The 20197-nt window shown below is 42.4% G+C and overlaps 1 protein-coding gene across 1 annotated transcript in view; it reads right to left on the bottom strand.

The window, feature by feature from the left end:
- Positions 1–20197, bottom strand: part of LOC128657865 (gastrula zinc finger protein XlCGF26.1-like) — a 276380-nt gene that overhangs the window by 87561 nt on the left and 168622 nt on the right. Inside the window, exon 2 of the mRNA XM_053712295.1 lies at positions 19772–20188. Within this exon, the coding sequence (XP_053568270.1) occupies positions 19772–20188 (417 nt within the window). The remainder of the gene's footprint in view (positions 1–19771; positions 20189–20197) is intronic.

Genomic DNA, 20197 nt, shown 5'->3' with positions numbered 1-20197 from the left:
GAAGGACCAAGGCATCTCTCAGCTCGGCCTGGGGATCCCTGGACATGGACCCGTATCTCGGAAGCTTGGCATTCTGGCGAGAAGCCATGAGGTCCAACTCTGACCTGTCCCATCAGAGAATCAGGTCGGCAAATACCTCCAGATGGAGCACCCGCTCTCCCGGATGAAATGTCTGTTTGCTCAGAAAACCTGCTTCCCAGTTTTCCACCCCTGGGACGTGAATCGTGGACAGATGGCAAGAGTGAGACTCCGCCCACTGTATTATCCTGGTTACCTCTGTTATTGCCAAGGAACTTCTTGTTCCCCCCTGATGATTGATGTAGGCCACCATCGTTATGTTGTCCGACTGGAATCTGATGAATTGGGCCGAAGCCAACTGAGGTCAAGTTGAATATTGCCCTCAACTCTAGGATATTGATGGGAAGGAGAGACTCCGATCAAGTCCACACACCCTGTTCCCTCAGGGAGTTCCAGACTACTCCCCATCCTATCAGGCTGGCATCCGTATAGATGATCCAGCGACAACCACCATAGAAGAGAGTCCCTTGTCTCCTGATCCAGATGTATTAGGAGACAAATTTGTATAATCTCTATTCCACTGTCTGAGCATGCTCAGTTGCAGAGGCCTGAGATGAAATCGAGCAAACGGAATGATGTCCACTGCCGCTACCATCAATCCAAATACCTCCATGCACTGAGCCACGGACGGCCGGGGATTGGTCTGAAGAGCTCGGCATGTTTTCAGAATTTTCAATTTTCTGACCTCCGACAAGAATATTTTATGGATAGAGAGTCGATTAGAGTTCCCAGGAAAGGAACCCTTGGCTGTGGAACTAGCGAACTCTTTTCCAGATTCACTTTCCCCCCGTGAGTCCTCAGAAAGGACACAACAATGTCGGTGTGAGACTTTGCTAGCTGAGAAGACGACGCCTGGATCAGAATATCCTCTAGATAAGGCGCCATGTGAAAATTCTGGATACCGTGGCCAGACCAAAAGGAAGAGCCACTTACTGAAAATGTTTGTCCAAAAAGGCAAACCTCAGGAATTTGAGATGATCTCTGTGGATAGGAATATGAAGATATGCATCCTTCAGATCCACAGTAGCCATAAATTGACCCTCCTGGATCAATGGAAGAATGGTATGAATATTTTCCATCTGGAAGGATGGAACTCTGAGGAACTTGTTTAGATTCTTGAGGTCTAAAATAGTTTGGAACGTAGCCTCTTTTTTAGAATTGAGTAAAAACCACAGTCCCTGCTCCTGAATTGGGACGGGACAGATTACTCCCATGAAAGAGAGGTCTTTTACACAGCGTAAAAACACTCTTTATCTGGTCTACAGACAATTGAGAAAGAAGAAACCATCCTCTGGGGAAAACTTTCTGAATCTCTTATTCAAGCCTGTACGAAGAAAAAAAACAGACTGCCCCCTAATATATCCGGTCCCGGATCGGGGCCAACCCACCATGCTGACTTGGAAGCAGCAAGTTCCAAAACTGGATACCGCAAATTGTGGAAAGACACGAAAACTAGGATGCTTGCCAGCACGCATACAAGGTACAAGAGCTGTAGTTGATCTCAAACTGCAAACCTCTGCTTGCTAGATAGCTAAGCCAACTCTCAGAGTACTACAGCTGGCTGTCAGAATAATCTCCTTCCAGTCAGGCCCGAACAGGGTCCCCCTTGGAAGGAATAGTAAAAAGTTGAGGTTGAGATGACACATCCACAGACCCAGAGTACGAACAGAAGGCATAGCGAGCTAAGACGGAAGATCTCGAACTCAGAGCCGCCAATTTGGTAGACTGCAAGGAAATATGAGTAATTTAATAACTTAATTTCCGCTAACATTGCAGTGTGCTTCTGTTCTCTAAGTCCCAAAGGATAAAGGCTATTAGCAGTAATGTACAAATGAAAATACTGCAGAAGCAGGTGGAATCAAAACTCCCAAAGCTCCTGCTTGCAAGCACGTAAGGTTACCCACTAGACCACAGGGGTACACCATTCGCATGCAAGATTGTAGAATGAAATCACCCTGCAAAAATTTACAAGTCAATGTGAGTGCCTGCCAATCATAGGATGTAGGCGAGGCGACAGGAAAAGGGCGCCCATCGTGGGACATAGATGAAAAAGTGTTACTGTACCCTTTAATCCTAAACAGTAACTAAACATGTCACTGAGTGGACAAAACTTAGTTTAATGAAAAGATCATTGCAAGAATAATGATTATTCAAAGAGTACAGAAACTGAAAACCCTTTTTGTTGTATTTTACATAAACCTCTTTTCCAATTAATTTAAAATATACTAGAGGCAAGCATTGTATGAAATCGTTGCAAAGAATCAGAAGGCAGTTTAAGGCATCTAAACCTTAAAAATTCTCATTTAAAACATGGGGAACAGAATAGTAACAAAAAGTGTGACCCTTGGGGGAGCTTCAGGGCAGCGGCCATGACAGGTCGCATATCTGTATGCTGCTCCAGCATTTCAAGTGCTCTTTACATAATATGGTGCCTTAGCTGATTTATTTTTGCATCATACCGCTTGACCTACGTACCGCTAAACAGCCTGCATCTAATGAGCTCAATCTTAAGGAAATAGCTGCTGGCATCAGAGCCCGGTATAACATCTGAGGTTGCGGCCTTTATTTCAACCCCCCGGCGAGGCGCTCTCCGGCCTTGTCGTTACGCAGCAGTTACTGCTGAAAACATACAACATCTGTCTGACCTACAATCACTATGGAGTCTGCTTTTTACCTGCTGGAAGAGATACAGGCTCTGCTAAATACCTATCAGATCTCCTTTACAGAAACCCTGCAAACCTCCTTTGCTTCACTGCATCTAAATGCCCCTGTAGAGGAACAAGGAAAACCAGGGGATGCAGCACCATGCGGTTGGGAACATTGTGCTGAGTTATTCGAGAGCGGGTCTCTGACTACTTCAAGGGAGGCACATAACTCGATGTGGGATACAGATGATGGCAAGATCCCTAAGCATGTGTTGAGCAACGAAGCTTGCAAACAATCTACAACTCACTCTGCGCAAGGGTTTGTCCCGGTGGAGCCATGCTTTATTTCAGAAGTGGCAAGGCAACAAATTGCGGCTATCTCCAGGTTACCTCAGAGACACCCTCTAGAGAGCAAATGGGGCAGCCTGGCACTTTTCATCAGCTCTCTTGTACAGAGCTGCGCTACAGGGAGACAGCATGTAAGGACACACGTTATTGAGCATATATCCTGGCTACTGAACATAGTTTTGGGACACAGTGAGTACCACCGCACCGGAGTTGGGTGAGAGAAGGGGTTCAGCCTCTTGAAATGTCTATATACTCCGGATAGTTAAGAGGCACTTAATACACAGCTTTAAATCGTTTATCAGAATGGACATAGTTTTCCCTTTCCTAATTGCACATACTGAAGCCCTAAGAGGTTAATGACTGCTATTACAGGAACATTCTGAATCAGTGAATATCTACCTTGTTAATAAGTTGCTGTCCTATAAGTACTCACCCATAGTTATTTCTATTTGTTCTGTTATGACCACTAACAGTTAATACTTGTTGATAGACATTTTTTTTTTTTTCCTCTCATTTCTATTATATGTATAGCAATTATTACGTTGGGAAATGATGAAGGCTTACTTTTTACCCTTGGTTGTGCCATTATGTACATATTGCATAGATGTTGTGTGGGATGCTTTTGTCGTCATCGGCCGAGACGGCAGGCTATTTCATACTTAATTCTAATTTTACTGTATTTAAAACTATCAGAGTGAATGGAAAACCTCCTAGCCCTGTTACATTACTTGCTTACTTAAACTTTTCAATTTCATAAATGGTTGCTCTCCCAAAATTGCTCTAGCTGTTCCCTCTGTTTAAGCCCTTTTTTGGGGGTTTTTTTTTGTTAATATGTTGTTTGTCCCCAGCACTATTCACAAACTCAAAACTTTACTTTTTTTATATTAAACTTGTTAAGATGAAGCTTCAAAATGTAAAAGGTCATTCTGTGGTTATGATAGTTGTTTTTTCTTAGAGATTTAAGTGCCTTTATTGCAGATTCTAATGAGGTTAATATTTTAGCTTAATATTTTAATCTGACCTCCAGGTATAGGCAGTATCATTAAAGAATAATGACAGATGCATAAAATTTACAGAATCTACTTTAATATGATGTTATAATACCCTGATATATACATCTTAAGACTTATAAGCTTATAAAATAGAGGTTCCCATATGGAGATCCAAAAGTGGTCTCTCTTCCTAGAAGCAGCCTTCTGTCTATGGTTATGAGCGCATAATTGGGGTCCAAGAGTGACCTCTTCTGCTATTCAGAGGGCTTACAGAATATTTGGCATTTTACTTATACACTATACTTTGAATTATTATTTTTGGAAACGTACTTTGTTTTTATATAGAACTGTATTATACGATATCTGTATTTCATCATCATTATGTTTCGCTTTTTATATTTGTTGTATGCCTACTCAGAACCTCAATAAAAAAAATAAAAAAAAAATAAATAAAAAAAGTGTGACCCTTTGTGTCATGTCTAATAGTTGACAAGAATAAGTGTACTGCTTTATGCAACTAATTAACAGTAAACACATTTTCAAACAAATCCCCAATAAGAAAACTCAAGAAACACCAATGCATTGTTTCTTTAAGAGTTACGTCTATCCCAGAATGGGACACTGAAAATAGAACATAGGAAAGGAACCTTATAAACTGCATATTGACAACGCCTCTCTGTCTAACGTGACAGAAAAAGCGTTCCATACACATAAGGACTCAACCGTCGGCGTGCATAACCTGACATCTGTATACAGCCGAGGAGGCATTTAAGTGATCTATAGGAAAACCCTCCCTATCGGCTGTTAAATAAAGTATAAGCCGCTGGGAGGTATACAGCAGATATAAGCCGCTGGGAGGTATACAGCAGATATTGGATCTACAGGACTGCCTGAAACGTAAATATCTCAATCCTACACACTATTTAAGTGTTTGGTAGGAAAAAAAAAAACTCCCTGTCGACTGTAAATAATTCATAAGTTTCCGGGAGTCAGACATCAGACATGTTTCTTCTGCTATACCGGACTGAATTAAACGTAAATAGCTCGCCAGCATCCTACACACTACTGAAGTGCTCTGTAGGAATAACCTCCCAGTCGGCTGTTAAAATAAGTTAGAAGCCGCTGGGAGTCACACAGCAGACATGTCGTCTTAGAAAAGACATCCTCATGCCAGGGATATATTGAAATATAAAGTGCCAAAACTCTTCTGTTTAGTATATATCCAGAAAATAAAGTTTAGCACTTACCTCAGAAGGCTGCCCGGTAGTAAGGCATCTCACCCGGCTTGTGAAGTTCACTTCTCCCCTTCACATTGGCCTGTGGAAAACAAAAAGTACTGAGCATATTCTCCCTCAAACTTTTACAAACAGGGCAGCATAACAGTTATGGGAGGCGTAGTGAGGATTATGTCCCACCAGTTCCCATTGCTTTGAAGCCACCAAATGCTTCTCTTATTAACTGAAGGGAGTGATTTGGTCTAGGCTACACCCCAGCACAAAGTAGCACACTTTGGCACTACTTTAAAAAATAATAAACTCTTGATTGTTGAAGAAACTAAAACGAACACCTCACTTTACCTATTCCTATTACTAACACAGGCAAAGAGAATGACTGGAGGGGGTAGGAAGGGAGGAGCTATATATACAGCTCTGCTGTGGTGCTCTTTGCCTCCTCCTGTTAACCAGGAAGTGATATCCCATAAGGATGAAATCAGTGGACTCGTCATATCTTGTAAAAGTAATAAAATTAGCACTTACCTCGATGTAATCTGCCTGGCAGCAGGGCAGCTTACTAGGTAATCTTACTCGGGCTTTCAAGTTAGGGCAGCAATAACCATTTGGGAAACGCAGTGAGGATTATACCCCACAAGTTCCCAATTGCTTAAAAGTCACCACTGCTCTACTGAAGAGACTGACGTGGGCTACGGCTAAACCCCAGGAAAAAGCAGAACAAAAAAATAATAAAATCTTGATTGAAGAATCTTCTTCCAGACACCTAAACTTTACCACCTCCTTGCTTTTAACATAGGCAAAGAGAATGACTGGGGTTGGAGGGAAGGGTGGTGATATGTAACAGCTTTGCTGTGGTGCTCTTTGCCTCCTCCTGCTGGCCAGGAGTGATATTCCCAAATCCCAATAGTAATTAGAGATGATCTGTGGACTCACCGTGTCATTAGAAAGAAAGACCTTTTACGTTTATTTGAAGGCAGAATAGCAGACATAGCATTCTCTATCGCTGCAGCAATATAATTCTTTACATCTGCAGGAATATCATGTACATTAGACATTGAAGGAACAACAGACAATGTATTTGTACTAATAGAAACATTATCAGCATGCAATAGCTTATGACAAATGCCACATAATTGAGCTGAAGAAATAATATCTGCTTGCTTACAACAAACACATTTAGCTTTGGTAGAAATGTGTTTAGGCAGCATGGTTCCTACAGTAACATCAGAAGCAGCATCAGTCTGAGACATCTTGCAAAATGTAAAAATAAAAAATAATATGCAAAAAAAAAGCAAGCATCATAGCTCTCTATAATATAAAGAGAACAAGAAGCATTAATGGAAGAGGAGTACTATAGCAAAAATTTTAGGAAATTACGCAACTCGCGTCATAACAAGCGCAACTTTGCGCCAAAAAACGAACGTCAACAAAGACACAGGAAATGACGAGACTTGCGTCACAATAGGCACAAGTTTGCGTCAAAAATTTTCGCGCCAAGAATGATGTAAATAAAAAACACCATTTTGCGCCCTCGCGAGCCTAGTTTGCCTGCGAACATTTGGAAAACAAAGTCAAATTTGAAAAAACTGGAACCCCAGGTAAGAAAAAATGTATTTAAATAAAACTTCCCAAAAACAAAATTTCCATACTGAAACTGTTAGACTGTAAATGGGAAATATACATAGACCTGACTCATGGCAAATATAAGCAAACACATATATTTAAAACTTTGCAATATAGTATAAAGCGCCAAACATAGGTGAGAGTGTCTTAAAAAATGATGCATACTTACTAGAAGACACCCATCCACATATAACAGACAGCCAAACCAGTACTGAATATCAGCAGAGGTAATGGTATAGGAGTATAACGTCAATCTGAAAAGGGAGGCAGGGAATAAATCCCTGCAACTGATTACAGAGAGCCTTTGAATATGATTTCCCATAGGTGAAACCATGAAATCAACAGACAATACTCCCTTCACATCCCTCTGACAAACACTGTACTCCGAGAGGAATTGGGCTTCAAAATGCTTAGAAGCATCTATCATAGAAGAAATCAAGCACATCTTGGTTCACCACACCACACTACTGTGTGTGGCAGATGTGAAAAACAGAATTTATGTTTACCTGATAAATTACTTTCTCCAACGGTGTGTCCGGTCCACGGCGTCATCCTTACTTGTGGGATATTCTCTTCCCCAACAGGAAATGGCAAAGAGCCCAGCAAAGCTGGTCACATGATCCCTCCTAGGCTCCGCCTTCCCCAGTCATTCGACCGACGTAAAGGAGGAATATTTGCATAGGAGAAATCATATGATACCGTGGTGACTGTAGTTAAAGAAAATAAATTATCAGACCTGATTAAAAAACCAGGGCGGGCCGTGGACCGGACACACCGTTGGAGAAAGTAATTTATCAGGTAAACATAAATTCTGTTTTCTCCAACATAGGTGTGTCCGGTCCACGGCGTCATCCTTACTTGTGGGAACCAATACCAAAGCTTTAGGACACGGATGAAGGGAGGGAGCAAATCAGGTCACCTAGATGGAAGGCACCACGGCTTGCAAAACCTTTCTCCCAAAAATAGCCTCAGAAGAAGCAAAAGTATCAAATTTGTAAAATTTAGTAAAAGTGTGCAGTGAAGACCAAGTCGCTGCCTTACATATCTGATCAACAGAAGCCTCGTTCTTGAAGGCCCATGTGGAAGCCACAGCCCTAGTGGAATGAGCTGTGATTCTTTCAGGAGGCTGCCGTCCGGCAGTCTCGTAAGCCAATCTGATGATGCTTTTAAGCCAAAAAGAGAGAGAGGTAGAAGTTGCTTTTTGACCTCTCCTTTTACCAGAATAAACAACAAACAAGGAAGATGTTTGTCTAAAAACCTTTGTAGCATCTAAATAGAATTTTAGAGCACGAACTACGTCCAAATTGTGCAACAAACGTTCCTTCTTTGAAACTGGATTCGGACACAAAGAAGGCACGACTATCTCCTGGTTAATGTTTTTGTTAGAAACAACTTTCGGAAGAAAACCAGGTTTAGTACGCAAAACCACCTTATCTGCATGGAACACCAGATAAGGAGGAGAACACTGCAGAGCAGATAATTCTGAAACTCTTCTAGCAGAAGAAATTGCAACCAAAAACAAAACTTTCCAAGATAATAACTTAATATCAACGGAATGTAAGGGTTCAAACGGAACCCCCTGAAGAACTGAAAGAACTAAATTGAGACTCCAAGGAGGAGTCAAAGGTTTGTAAACAGGCTTGATTCTAACCAGAGCCTGAACAAAGGCTTGAACATCTGGCACAGCTGCCAGCTTTTTATGAAGTAACACAGACAAGGCAGAAATCTGTCCCTTCAAGGAACTTGCAGATAATCCTTTCTCCAAACCTTCTTGAAGAAAGGATAGAATCTTAGGAATTTTTATCTTGTCCCAAGGGAATCCTTTAGATTCACACCAACAGATATATTTTTTCCATATTTTGTGGTAGATTTTTCTAGTTACAGGCTTTCTGGCCTGAACAAGAGTATCAATGACAGAATCTGAGAACCCTCGCTTTGATAAGATCAAGCGTTCAATCTCCAAGCAGTCAGTTGGAGTGAGACCAGATTCGGATGTTCGAACGGACCTTGAACAAGAAGGTCCCGTCTCAAAGGTAGCTTCCATGGTGGAGCCGATGACATATTCACCAGGTCTGCATACCAAGTCCTGCGTGGCCACGCAGGAGCTATCAAGATCACCGATGCCCTCTCCTGATTGATCCTGGCTACCAGCCTGGGGATGAGAGGAAACGGCGGGAATACATAAGCTAGTTTGAAGGTCCAAGGTGCTACTAGTGCATCTACTAGAGTCGCCTTGGGATCCCTGGATCTGGACCCGTAGCAAGGAACCTTGAAGTTCTGACGAGAGGCCATCAGATCCATGTCTGGAATGCCCCACAACTGAGTAATTTGGGCAAAGATTTCCGGATGGAGTTCCCACTCCCCCGGATGAAATGTCTGACGACTCAGAAAATCCGCTTCCCAATTTTCCACTCCTGGGATGTGGATTGCAGACAAGTGGCAGGAGTGAGTCTCCGCCCATTGAATGATTTTGGTCACTTCTTCCATCGCCAGGGAACTCCTTGTTCCCCCCTGATGGTTGATGTACGCAACAGTCGTCATGTTGTCTGATTGAAACCGTATGAATTTGGCCTTTGCTAGCTGAGGCCAAGCCTTGAGAGCATTGAATATCGCTCTCAGTTCCAGAATATTTATCGGGAGAAGAGATTCTTCCCAAGACCAAAGACCCTGAGCTTTCAGGGGTCCCCAGACCGCGCCCCAGCCCACCAGACTGGCGTCGGTCGTGACAATGACCCACTCTGGTCTGCGGAAGCTCATCCCCTGTGACAGGTTGTCCAGGGACAGCCACCAACGGAGTGAATCTCTGGTCCTCTGATCTACTTGAATCGTCGGAGACAAGTCTGTATAATCCCCATTCCACTGACTGAGCATGCACAGTTGTAATGGTCTTAGATGAATTCGCGCAAAAGGAACTATGTCCATTGCCGCTACCATCAAACCTATTACTTCCATGCACTGCGCTATGGAAGGAAGAGGAACAGAATGAAGTATTTGACAAGAGTTTAGAAGTTTTGATTTTCTGGCCTCTGTCAGAAAAATCCTCATTTCTAAGGAGTCTATTATTGTTCCCAAGAAGGGAACCCTTGTTGACGGAGATAGAGAACTTTTTTCTACGTTCACTTTCCACCCGTGAGATCTGAGAAAGGCCAGGACAATGTCCGTGTGAGCCTTTGCTTGTGGAAGGGACGACGCTTGAATCAGAATGTCGTCCAAGTAAGGTACTACTGCAATGCCCCTTGGTCTTAGCACCGCTAGAAGGGACCCTAGCACCTTTGTGAAAATTCTTGGAGCAGTGGCTAATCCGAACGGAAGTGCCACAAACTGGTAATGCTTGTCCAGAAATGCGAACCTTAGGAACCGATGATGTTCCTTGTGGATAGGAATATGTAGATACGCATCCTTTAAATCCACCGTGGTCATGAATTGACCTTCCTGGATGGAAGGAAGAATTGTTCGAATGGTTTCCATTTTGAACGATGGAACCTTGAGAAACTTGTTTAGGATCTTGAGATCTAAGATTGGTCTGAATGTTCCCTCTTTTTTGGGAACTACGAACAGATTGGAGTAGAACCCCATCCCTTGTTCTCCTAATGGAACAGGATGAATCACTCCCATTTTTAACAGGTCTTCTACACAATGTAAGAATGCCTGTTTTTTTATGTGGTCTGAAGACAATTGAGACCTGTGGAACCTCCCCCTCGGGGGAAGCCCCTTGAATTCCAGAAGATAACCTTGGGAGACTATTTCTAGCGCCCAAGGATCCAGAACATCTCTTGCCCAAGCCTGAGCGAAGAGAGAGAGTCTGCCCCCCACCAGATCCGGTCCCGGATCGGGGGCCAACATCTCATGCTGTCTTGGTAGCAGTGGCAGGTTTCTTGGCCTGCTTACCTTTGTTCCAGCCTTGCATTGGCCTCCAGGCTGGCTTGGCTTGAGAAGTATTACCCTCTTGCTTAGAGGACGTAGCACTTGGGGGTGGTCCGTTTCTGCGAAAGGGACGAAAAACATAATTTATGCTTACCTGATAAATTCCTTTCTTCTGTAGTGTGATCAGTCCACGGGTCATCATTACTTCTGGGATATTACTCCTCCCCAACAGGAAGTGCAAGAGGATTCACCCAGCAGAGCTGCATATAGCTCCTCCCCTCTACGTCACTCCCAGTCATTCGACCAAGGACCAACGAGAAAGGAAAAGCCAAGGGTGAAGTGGTGACTGGAGTATAAATTAAAAAATATTTACCTGCCTTAAAAACAGGGCGGGCCGTGGACTGATCACACTACAGAAGAAAGGAATTTATCAGGTAAGCATAAATTATGTTTTCTTCTGTTAAGTGTGATCAGTCCACGGGTCATCATTACTTCTGGGATACCAATACCAAAGCAAAAGTACACGGATGACGGGAGGGATAGGCAGGCTCTTTATACAGAAGGAACCACTGCCTGAAGAACCTTTCTCCCAAAAATAGCCTCCGATGAAGCAAAAGTGTCAAATTTGTAAAATTTGGAAAAAGTATGAAGCGAAGACCAAGTTGCAGCCTTGCAAATCTGTTCAACAGAGGCCTCATTCTTGAAGGCCCAAGTGGAAGCCACAGCTCTAGTAGAATGAGCTGTAATTCTTTCAGGAGGCTGCTGTCCAGCAGTCTCATAAGCTAAACGAATTATGCTACGAAGCCAAAAAGAAAGAGAGGTAGCGGAAGCTTTTTGACCTCTCCTCTGCCCAGAGTAAATGACAAACAGAGAAGACGTTTGTCGAAATTCCTTAGTTGCCTGTAAGTAAAATTTTAGAGCACGGACTACATCCAGGTTGTGCAGTAGACGTTCCTTCTTTGAAGAAGGATTTGGGCATAAAGAAGGAACAACAATCTCTTGATTGATATTCCTGTTAGTAACTACCTTAGGTAAGAACCCAGGTTTAGTACGCAGGACTACCTTATCCGAATGAAAAATCAAATAAGGAGAATCACAATGTAAGGCTGATAATTCAGAGACTCTTTCGAGCCGAGGAAATAGCCATTAAAAATAGAACTTTCCAAGATAACAACTTTATGTCAATGGAATGAAGGGGTTCAAACGGAACGCCCTGTAAAACATTAAGAACAAGGTTTAAACTCCATGGTGGAGCAACAGTTTTAAACACAGGCTTAATCCTGGCCAAAGCCTGACAAAAAGCCTGGACGTCAGGAACTTCTGACAGACGTTTGTGTAACAGAATGGACAGAGCTGAGATCTGTCCCTTTAAAGAACTAGCAGATAAACCCTTTTCTAAACCTTCTTGTAGAAAAGACAATATCCTAGGAATCCTAACCTTACTCCAAGAGTAACCTTTGGATTCACACCAATATAGGTATTTACGCCATATCTTATGGTAAATCTTTCTGGTAACAGGTTTCCTAGCCTGTATTAAGGTATCAATAACTGACTCAGAAAACCCACGTCTTGATAAAATCAAGCGTTCAATTTCCAAGCAGTCAGCTTCAGAGAAGTTAGATTTTGATGTTTGAAGGGACCCTGTATCAGAAGGTCCTGTTTCAGAGGTAGAGACCAAGGTGGACAGGATGACATGTCCACCAGGTCTGCATACCAAGTCCTGCGTGGCCACGCAGGTGCTATTAGAATCACTGATGCTCTCTCTTGTTTGATTCTGGCAATCAATCGAGGAAGCAACGGGAAGGGTAGAAACACGTAAGCCATCCTGAAGTCCCAAGGTGCTGTCAGAGCATCTATCAGGACTGCTCCTGGATCCCTGGATCTGGACCCGTAACGAGGAAGTTTGGCGTTCTGTCGAGACGCCATGAGATCTATCTCTGGTTTGCCCCAACATCGAAGTATTTTGGCAAAGACCTCCGGATGAAGTTCCCACTCCCCCGGATGAAAAGTCTGACGACTTAAGAAATCCGCCTCCCAGTTCTCCACTCCCGGGATGTGGATTGCTGACAGGTGGCAAGAGTGAGACTCTGCCCAGCGAATTATCTTTGATACTTCCATCATAGCTAGGGAGCTTCTTGTCCCTCCCTGATGGTTGATGTAAGCTACAGTCGTGATGTTGTCCGACTGAAACCTGATGAACCCCCGAGTTGTCAACTGGGGCCAAGCCAGGAGGGCATTGAGAACTGCTCTCAATTCCAGAATATTTATTGGCAGGAGACTCTCCTCCTGACTCCATTGTCCCTGAGCCTTCAGAGAATTCCAGACGGCACCCCAACCTAGAAGGCTGGCGTCTGTTGTTACAATTGTCCAGTCTGGTCTGCTGAATGGCATCCCCCTGGACAGATGTGGCCGAGAAAGCCACCATAGAAGAGAATTTCTGGTCTCTTGATCCAGATTCAGAGAAGGGGATAAGTCTGAGTAATCCCCATTCCACTGACTTAGCATGCACAGTTGCAGTGGTCTGAGGTGTAAGCGTGCAAAGGGTACTATGTCCATTGCCGCTACCATTAAGCCGATTACCTCCATGCATTGAGCCACTGACGGGTGTTGAATGGAATGAAGGGTGCGGCAAGCACTTTGAAGTCTTGTTAGCCTGTCCTCTGTCAGGTAAATCTTCATTTCTACAGAATCTATAAGAGTCCCCAGGAAGGGAACTCTTGTGAGTGGAACGAGTGAACTTTTCTTTTCGTTCACCTTCCATCCATGTGACCTTAGAAATGCCAGCACTAACTCTGTATGAGACTTGGCAGTTTGAAAGCTTGAAGCTTGTATCAGAATGTCGTCTAGGTATGGAGCTACCGAGATTCCCCGCGGTCTTAGTACCGCCAGAAGAGCACCCAGAACCTTTGTGAAGATTCTTGGAGCTGTAGCCAATCCGAATGGAAGAGCCACAAACTGGTAATGCCTGTCTAGGAAGGCAAACCTTAGGTACCGATAATGATCTTTGTGAATCGGTATGTGAAGGTAAGCATCTTTTAAATCTACAGTGGTCATGTACTGACCTTCTTGGATCATAGGTAAAATTGTCCGAATAGTCTCCATCTTGAACGATGGAACTCTTAGGAATTTGTTTAGGATCTTTAAGTCCAGGATTGGTCTGAAAGTTCCCTCTTTTTTGGGAACCACAAACAGATTTGAGTAAAACCCCTGTCCCTGTTCCGATCGTGGAACTGGATGGATTACTCCCATTAACAAGAGCTCTTGTACGCAGCGTAGAAACGCCTCTTTCTTTGTCTGGATTGTTGACAATCTTGACAGATGAAATCTCTCTCTTGGAGGAGAGTATTTGAAGTCCAGAAGGTATCCCTGAGATATTATCTCTAGCGCCCAGGGATCCTGAACATCTCTTGCCCAAGCCTGGGCGAAGAGAGAAAGTCTGCCCCCCACTAGATCCGATCCCGGATCGGGGGCCCTCAATTCATGCTGTTTTAGGGGCAGCAGCAGGTTTCCTAGTCTGCTTGCCCTTGTTCCAGGACTGGTTAGGTTTCCAGCCTTGTCTGTAGCGAGCAACAGCTCCTTCCTGTTTTGGTGCAGAGGAAGTTGATGCTGCTCCTGCTTTGAAATTACGAAAGGAACGAAAATTAGACTGTCTAGTCTTGGCTTTGGCTTTGTCCTGAGGCAGGGCATGGCCTTTACCTCCTGTAATGTCAGCGATAATCTCTTTCAACCCGGGCCCAAATAAGGTCTGCCCTTTGAAAGGTATATTAAGCAATTTAGACTTAGAAGTAACATCAGCTGACCAGGATTTTAGCCACAGCGCCCTGCGTGCCTGAATGGCGAATCCTGAATTCTTCGCCGTAAGTTTAGTAAGATGTACTACGGCCTCCGAAATGAATGAATTAGCTAGTTTAAGGACTCTAAGCCTGTCCGTAATGTCGTCCAGAGTAGCTGAACCAATGTTCTCTTCCAGAGACTCAATCCAGAATGCCGCTGCAGCCGTGATCGGCGCAATGCATGCAAGGGGTTGCAATATAAAACCTTGTTGAACAAACATTTTCTTAAGGAACCCTCTAACTTTTTATCCATTGGATCTGAAAAAGCACAGCTATCCTCCACCGGGATAGTGGTACGCTTAGCTAAGGTAGAAACTGCTCCCTCCACCTTAGGGACCGTTTGCCATAAGTCCCTTGTGGTGGCGTCTATTGGAAACATTTTTCTAAATATCGGAGGGGGTGAGAACGGCACACCGGGTCTATCCCACTCCTTAGTAACAATTTCAGTAAGTCTCTTAGGTATAGGAAAAACCTCAGTACTCATCGGTACCGCAAAATATTTATCCAACCTACACATTTTCTCTGGTATTGCAACTGTGTTACAATCATTCAGAGCCGCTAACACCTCCCCTAGTAATACACGGAGGTTTTCCAGTTTAAATTTAAAATTTGAAATATCTGAATCCAGTCTGTTTGGATCAGAACCGTCACCCACAGAATGAAGTTCTCCGTCCTCATGTTCTGCCACCTGTGACGCAGTGTCTGACATGGCCCTAATATTATCAGCGCACTCTGTTCTCACCCCAGAGTGATCACGCTTACCTCTTAGTTCTGGTAATTTAGCCAAAACCTCAGTCATAACAGTAGCCATATCCTGTAATGTGATTTGTAATGGCCGCCCAGATGTACTCAGCGCTACAATATCACGCACCTCCCTCTGAGCGGGAGATGTAGGTACTGACACGTGAGGCGAGTTAGTCGGCATAACTCTCCCCTCGTTGTTTGGTGAAATTTGTTCAATTTGTACAGATTGATTTTTATTTAAAGTAGCATCAATACAGTTAGTACATAAATTTCTATTGGGCTCCACTTTGGCATTGCAACAAATGACACAGGTATCATCCTCTGAATCAGACATGTTTAACACACTAGCAAATAAACTTGCAACTTGGAAATACAATTCAATTAGAATAATATTAAAATGTACTGTGCCTTTAAGAAGCACAGAAGATCTATGACAGTTGAAAATTAATAAATTGAAACAGTTATAGCCTCAATCCTTGTAAACAACACAACTTTAGCAAAGGTTTAATCCCATTAGCAAAGATAACAAATTCTGAAAGCAGGAAACAAATTACAGAATAAACGTTTTTTATCTCAGTCAAACTATAATTCTCACAGCTCTGCTGAGAGAAATTACCTCCCTCAAAATAAGTTTTGAAGACCCCTGAGCTCTGTAGAGATGAACCGGATCATGCAGCGAATACAATGAGTTGCTGACTGAAATATTTGATGCATAGTAAAAGCGCCAAAAAACGGCCCCTCCCCCTCACACACAGCAGTGAGGGAGAACAGAAACTGTCAGAAAACAGATTAAGCAACTGCCAAGTGGAAAAATAGTGCCCAAACATTTATTCACTCAGTACCTCAGCAAATGAAAACTATTTTACATTCCAGCAAAAACGTTAAACATAATCTCTAGTTATTAAACAGCTTTATGTATTTCTTACAGTGTAATTCTAGTGAAGTACCCTTCCCCAGAATACTGAAGTGTAAAGTATACATACATGACATTATATCGGTATGGCAGGATTTTCTCATCAATTCCATTGTCAGAAAATAAAAACTGCTACATACCTCTATGCAGATTCATCTGCCCGCTGTCCCCTGATCTGAAGTTTACCTCTCCTCAGATGGCCGAGAAACAGCAATATGATCTTAACTACTCCGGCTAAAATCATAACAAAAACTCTGGTAGATTCTTCTTCAAACTCTGCCAGAGAGATAATAACACACTCCGGTGCTATTTTAAAATAACAAACTTTTGATTGAAGATATAAAACTAAGTATAATCACCATAGTCCTCTCACACATCCTATCTAGTCGTTGGGTGCAAGAGAATGACTGGGAGTGACGTAGAGGGGAGGAGCTATATGCAGCTCTGCTGGGTGAATCCTCTTGCACTTCCTGTTGGGGAGGAGTAATATCCCAGAAGTAATGATGACCCGTGGACTGATCACACTTAACAGAAGAAATTAGGTTTATTTTTGGCCTTGAAAGACCTATCCTGAGGAAGGGCGTGGCCCTTGCCCCCAGTGATATCAGAAATAATCTCTTTCAAGTCAGGGCCAAACAGCGTTTTCCCCTTGAAAGGAATGTTAAGCAATTTGTTCTTGGAAGACGCATCCGCTGACCAAGATTTTAGCCAAAGCGCTCTACGCGCCACAATAGCAAACCCAGAATTTTTCGCCGCTAATCTAGCCAATTGCAAAGTGGCGTCTAGGGTGAAAGAGTTAGCCAATTTGAGAGCATGAATTCTGTCCAAAATCTCCTCATAAGAAGAATCTTTATTGAGCGCCTTTTCTAGTTCATCGAACCAGAAACACGCTGCTGTAGTGACAGGAACAATGCATGAAATTGGTTGTAGAAGGTAACCTTGCTGAACAAACATCTTTTTAAGCAAACCCTCTAATTTTTTATCCATAGGATCTTTGAAAGCACAACTATCTTCTATGGGTATAGTGGTGCGTTTGTTTAGAGTAGAAACCGCCCCCTCGACCTTGGGGACTGTCTGCCATAAGTCCTTTCTGGGGTCGACCATAGGAAACAATTTCTAAAATATAGGGGGAGGGACGAAAGGTATGCCGGGCCTTTCCCATTCTTTGTTTACAATGTCCGCCACCCGCTTGGGTATAGGAAAAGCTTCGGGGGGCCCCGGGACCTCTAGGAACTTGTCCATTTTACATAATTTCTCTGGAATGACCAAATTCTCACAATCATCCAGAGTAGATAACACCTCCTTAAGCAGGGCGCGGAGATGTTCCAATTTAAATTTGAATGTAATTACATCAGGTTCAGCTTGTTGAGAAATTTTCCCTGAATCTGAAATTTCTCCCTCAGACAAAACCTCCCTGGCCCCCTCAGATTGGTGTAGGGGCACTTCAGAACCAATATCATCAGCGTCCTCATGCTCTTCAGTATTTTCTAAAAGAGAGCAGTCGCGCTTTCGCTGATAAGTGGGCATTTTGGCTAAAATGTTTTTGATAGAATTATCCATTACAGCCGTTAATTGTTGCATAGTAAGGAGTATTGGCGCACTAGATGTACTAGGGGCCTCCTGTGTGGGCAAGACTGGTGTAGACGAAGGAGGGGATGATGCAGTACCATGCTTACTCCCCTCACTTGAGGAATCATCTTGGGCATCATTTTCTCTAAATTTTGTGTCACATAAATCACATCTATTTAAATGAGAAGGAACCTTGGCTTCCCCACATTCAGAACACAGTCTATCTGGTAGTTCAGACATGTTAAACAGGCATAAACTTGATAACAAAGTACAAAAAACGTTTTAAAATAAAACCGTTACTGTCACTTTAAATTTTAAACTGAACACACTTTATTACTGCAAATGTGAAAAAGTATGAAGGAATTGTTCAAAATTCACCAAAATTTCACCACTGTGTCTTAAAGCCTTAAAAGTATTGCACACCAAATTTGAAAGCTTTAACTCTTAAAATAACGGAACCGGAGCCGTTTTTATATTTAACCCCTTTACAGTCCCTGGTATCTGCTTTGCTGAGACCCAACCAAGCCCAAAGGGGAATACGATACCAAATGACGCCTTCAGAAAGTCTTTTCTATGTATCAGAGCTCCTCACACATGCATCTGCATGTCATGCTTCCCAAACACAAGTGCGCAATAGAGGCGCGAAAATGAGGCTCTGCCTATGATTAGGGAAAGCCCCTAGAGAATAAGGTGTCCAATACAGTGCCTGCCGGTTATTTTACATAATTCCCAAGAATAAAATAATTCCTCAAAGCTATGAAGTATTAAAATATGCTTATATATCAATCGTTTTAGCCCAGAAAATGTCTACAGTCTTAAAAGCCCTTGTGAAGCCCTTTTTTTCTTATGTAATAAAAAATGGCTTACCGGATCCCATAGGGAAAATGACAGCTTCCAGCATTACATCGTCTTGTTAGAAATGTGTCATACCTCAAGCAGCAAAAGTCTGCTCACTGTTTCCCCCAACTGAAGTTAATTCCTCTCAACAGTCCTGTGTGGAAACAGCCATCGATTTTAGTAACGGTTGCTAAAATCATTTTCCTCTTACAAACAGAAATCTTCATCACCTTTCTGTTTCAGAGTAAATAGTACATACCAGCACTATTTTAAAATAACAAACTCTTGATTGAATAATAAAAACTACAGTTAAATACCAAAAAACTCTAAGCCATCTCCGTGGAGATGTTGCCTGTACAACGGCAAAGAGAATGACTGGGGAAGGCGGAGCCTAGGAGGGATCATGTGACCAGCTTTGCTGGGCTCTTTGCCATTTCCTGTTGGGGAAGAGAATATCCCACAAGTAAGGATGACGCCGTGGAGCGGACACACCTATGTTGGAGAAAAAATTGCTGTAAAATAATAATGCTTTAACAAATAGAAATGTTAATAGTTTATTTTTTATCAATTAATAAAATTAAATAAAGTGAGTAAACAGAGGAAAAAACTAAACATCTCACGCTAATTCTAGGAGGTTCATATGCCAATTTCTTAGACCTTGAAGACTGCCTCTAATCTGAATGCATTTTAACCACTAGAGGGCATTAGTTCATGTGTTTCATATAGATAACATTGAGTTTGTGCACGTGAAGTGACCTAGGAGTGAGCACTGATTGGCTAAAATGCAAGTCTGTCAAAAGAACTGAAATAAGGGGACAGTTTGCAGAGGCTTAAATACAAGGTAATCACAGCGGTAAAAAGTGTATTTCTATAACAGTGTTGGTTATGCAAAACTGGGAAATGGGTAATAAAGGGATTATCTTTCTTTTTTAACAACAAAAATTCTGGTGTTGACTGTTAAATTACAATAATAGAGAATACATAGTACTTTTTAAAATCACCAATTTCCAGTAAAGAAAAAACATATCAATCTTCAGCACTACCATAGTAAGTAAGAAACCATTTCCCACATATAGAAAATTAAAATATTTACCTCCAGTATGAGTATTCAGATGTGCAATAAGATGTGATTGCCGAGAAAAACATTTCCCACATTCATAACATGAAAATGGTCTTACTCCTGTATGGATTTTCAGATGTCTCTTAAGATCCCATTCCCTTAGGAAACATTTCCTACATTGAGAACATGAAAATTCTCTCTTTGTTGTATGAGTTTCCTCATGTCTAGTAAGTCTCCATTTCCGTTGGAAACATTTTCCACATTCAGAACATGAAAATGCTTTCACTTCCATATGAATTTTCTGGTGACCAAGAAGATGTGATTTCTTGTTAAAACATTCTTCAAATTCACAAGATAAATTCCCCACGTGGCTTCTTTGATTTGGAAAATTATTGAAAGAAGTATCAGTACTCTGGCCATAACTAGGATTATTGCAGTTTGTGGTTCCATCTGTTGAAA

The sequence above is a fragment of the Bombina bombina genome, chromosome 4 (assembly GCF_027579735.1).
Source record: "Bombina bombina isolate aBomBom1 chromosome 4, aBomBom1.pri, whole genome shotgun sequence".
NCBI classification, from domain to species: domain Eukaryota; kingdom Metazoa; phylum Chordata; class Amphibia; order Anura; family Bombinatoridae; genus Bombina; species Bombina bombina.
This window is presented reverse-complemented; position numbering and strand designations above follow the sequence as displayed.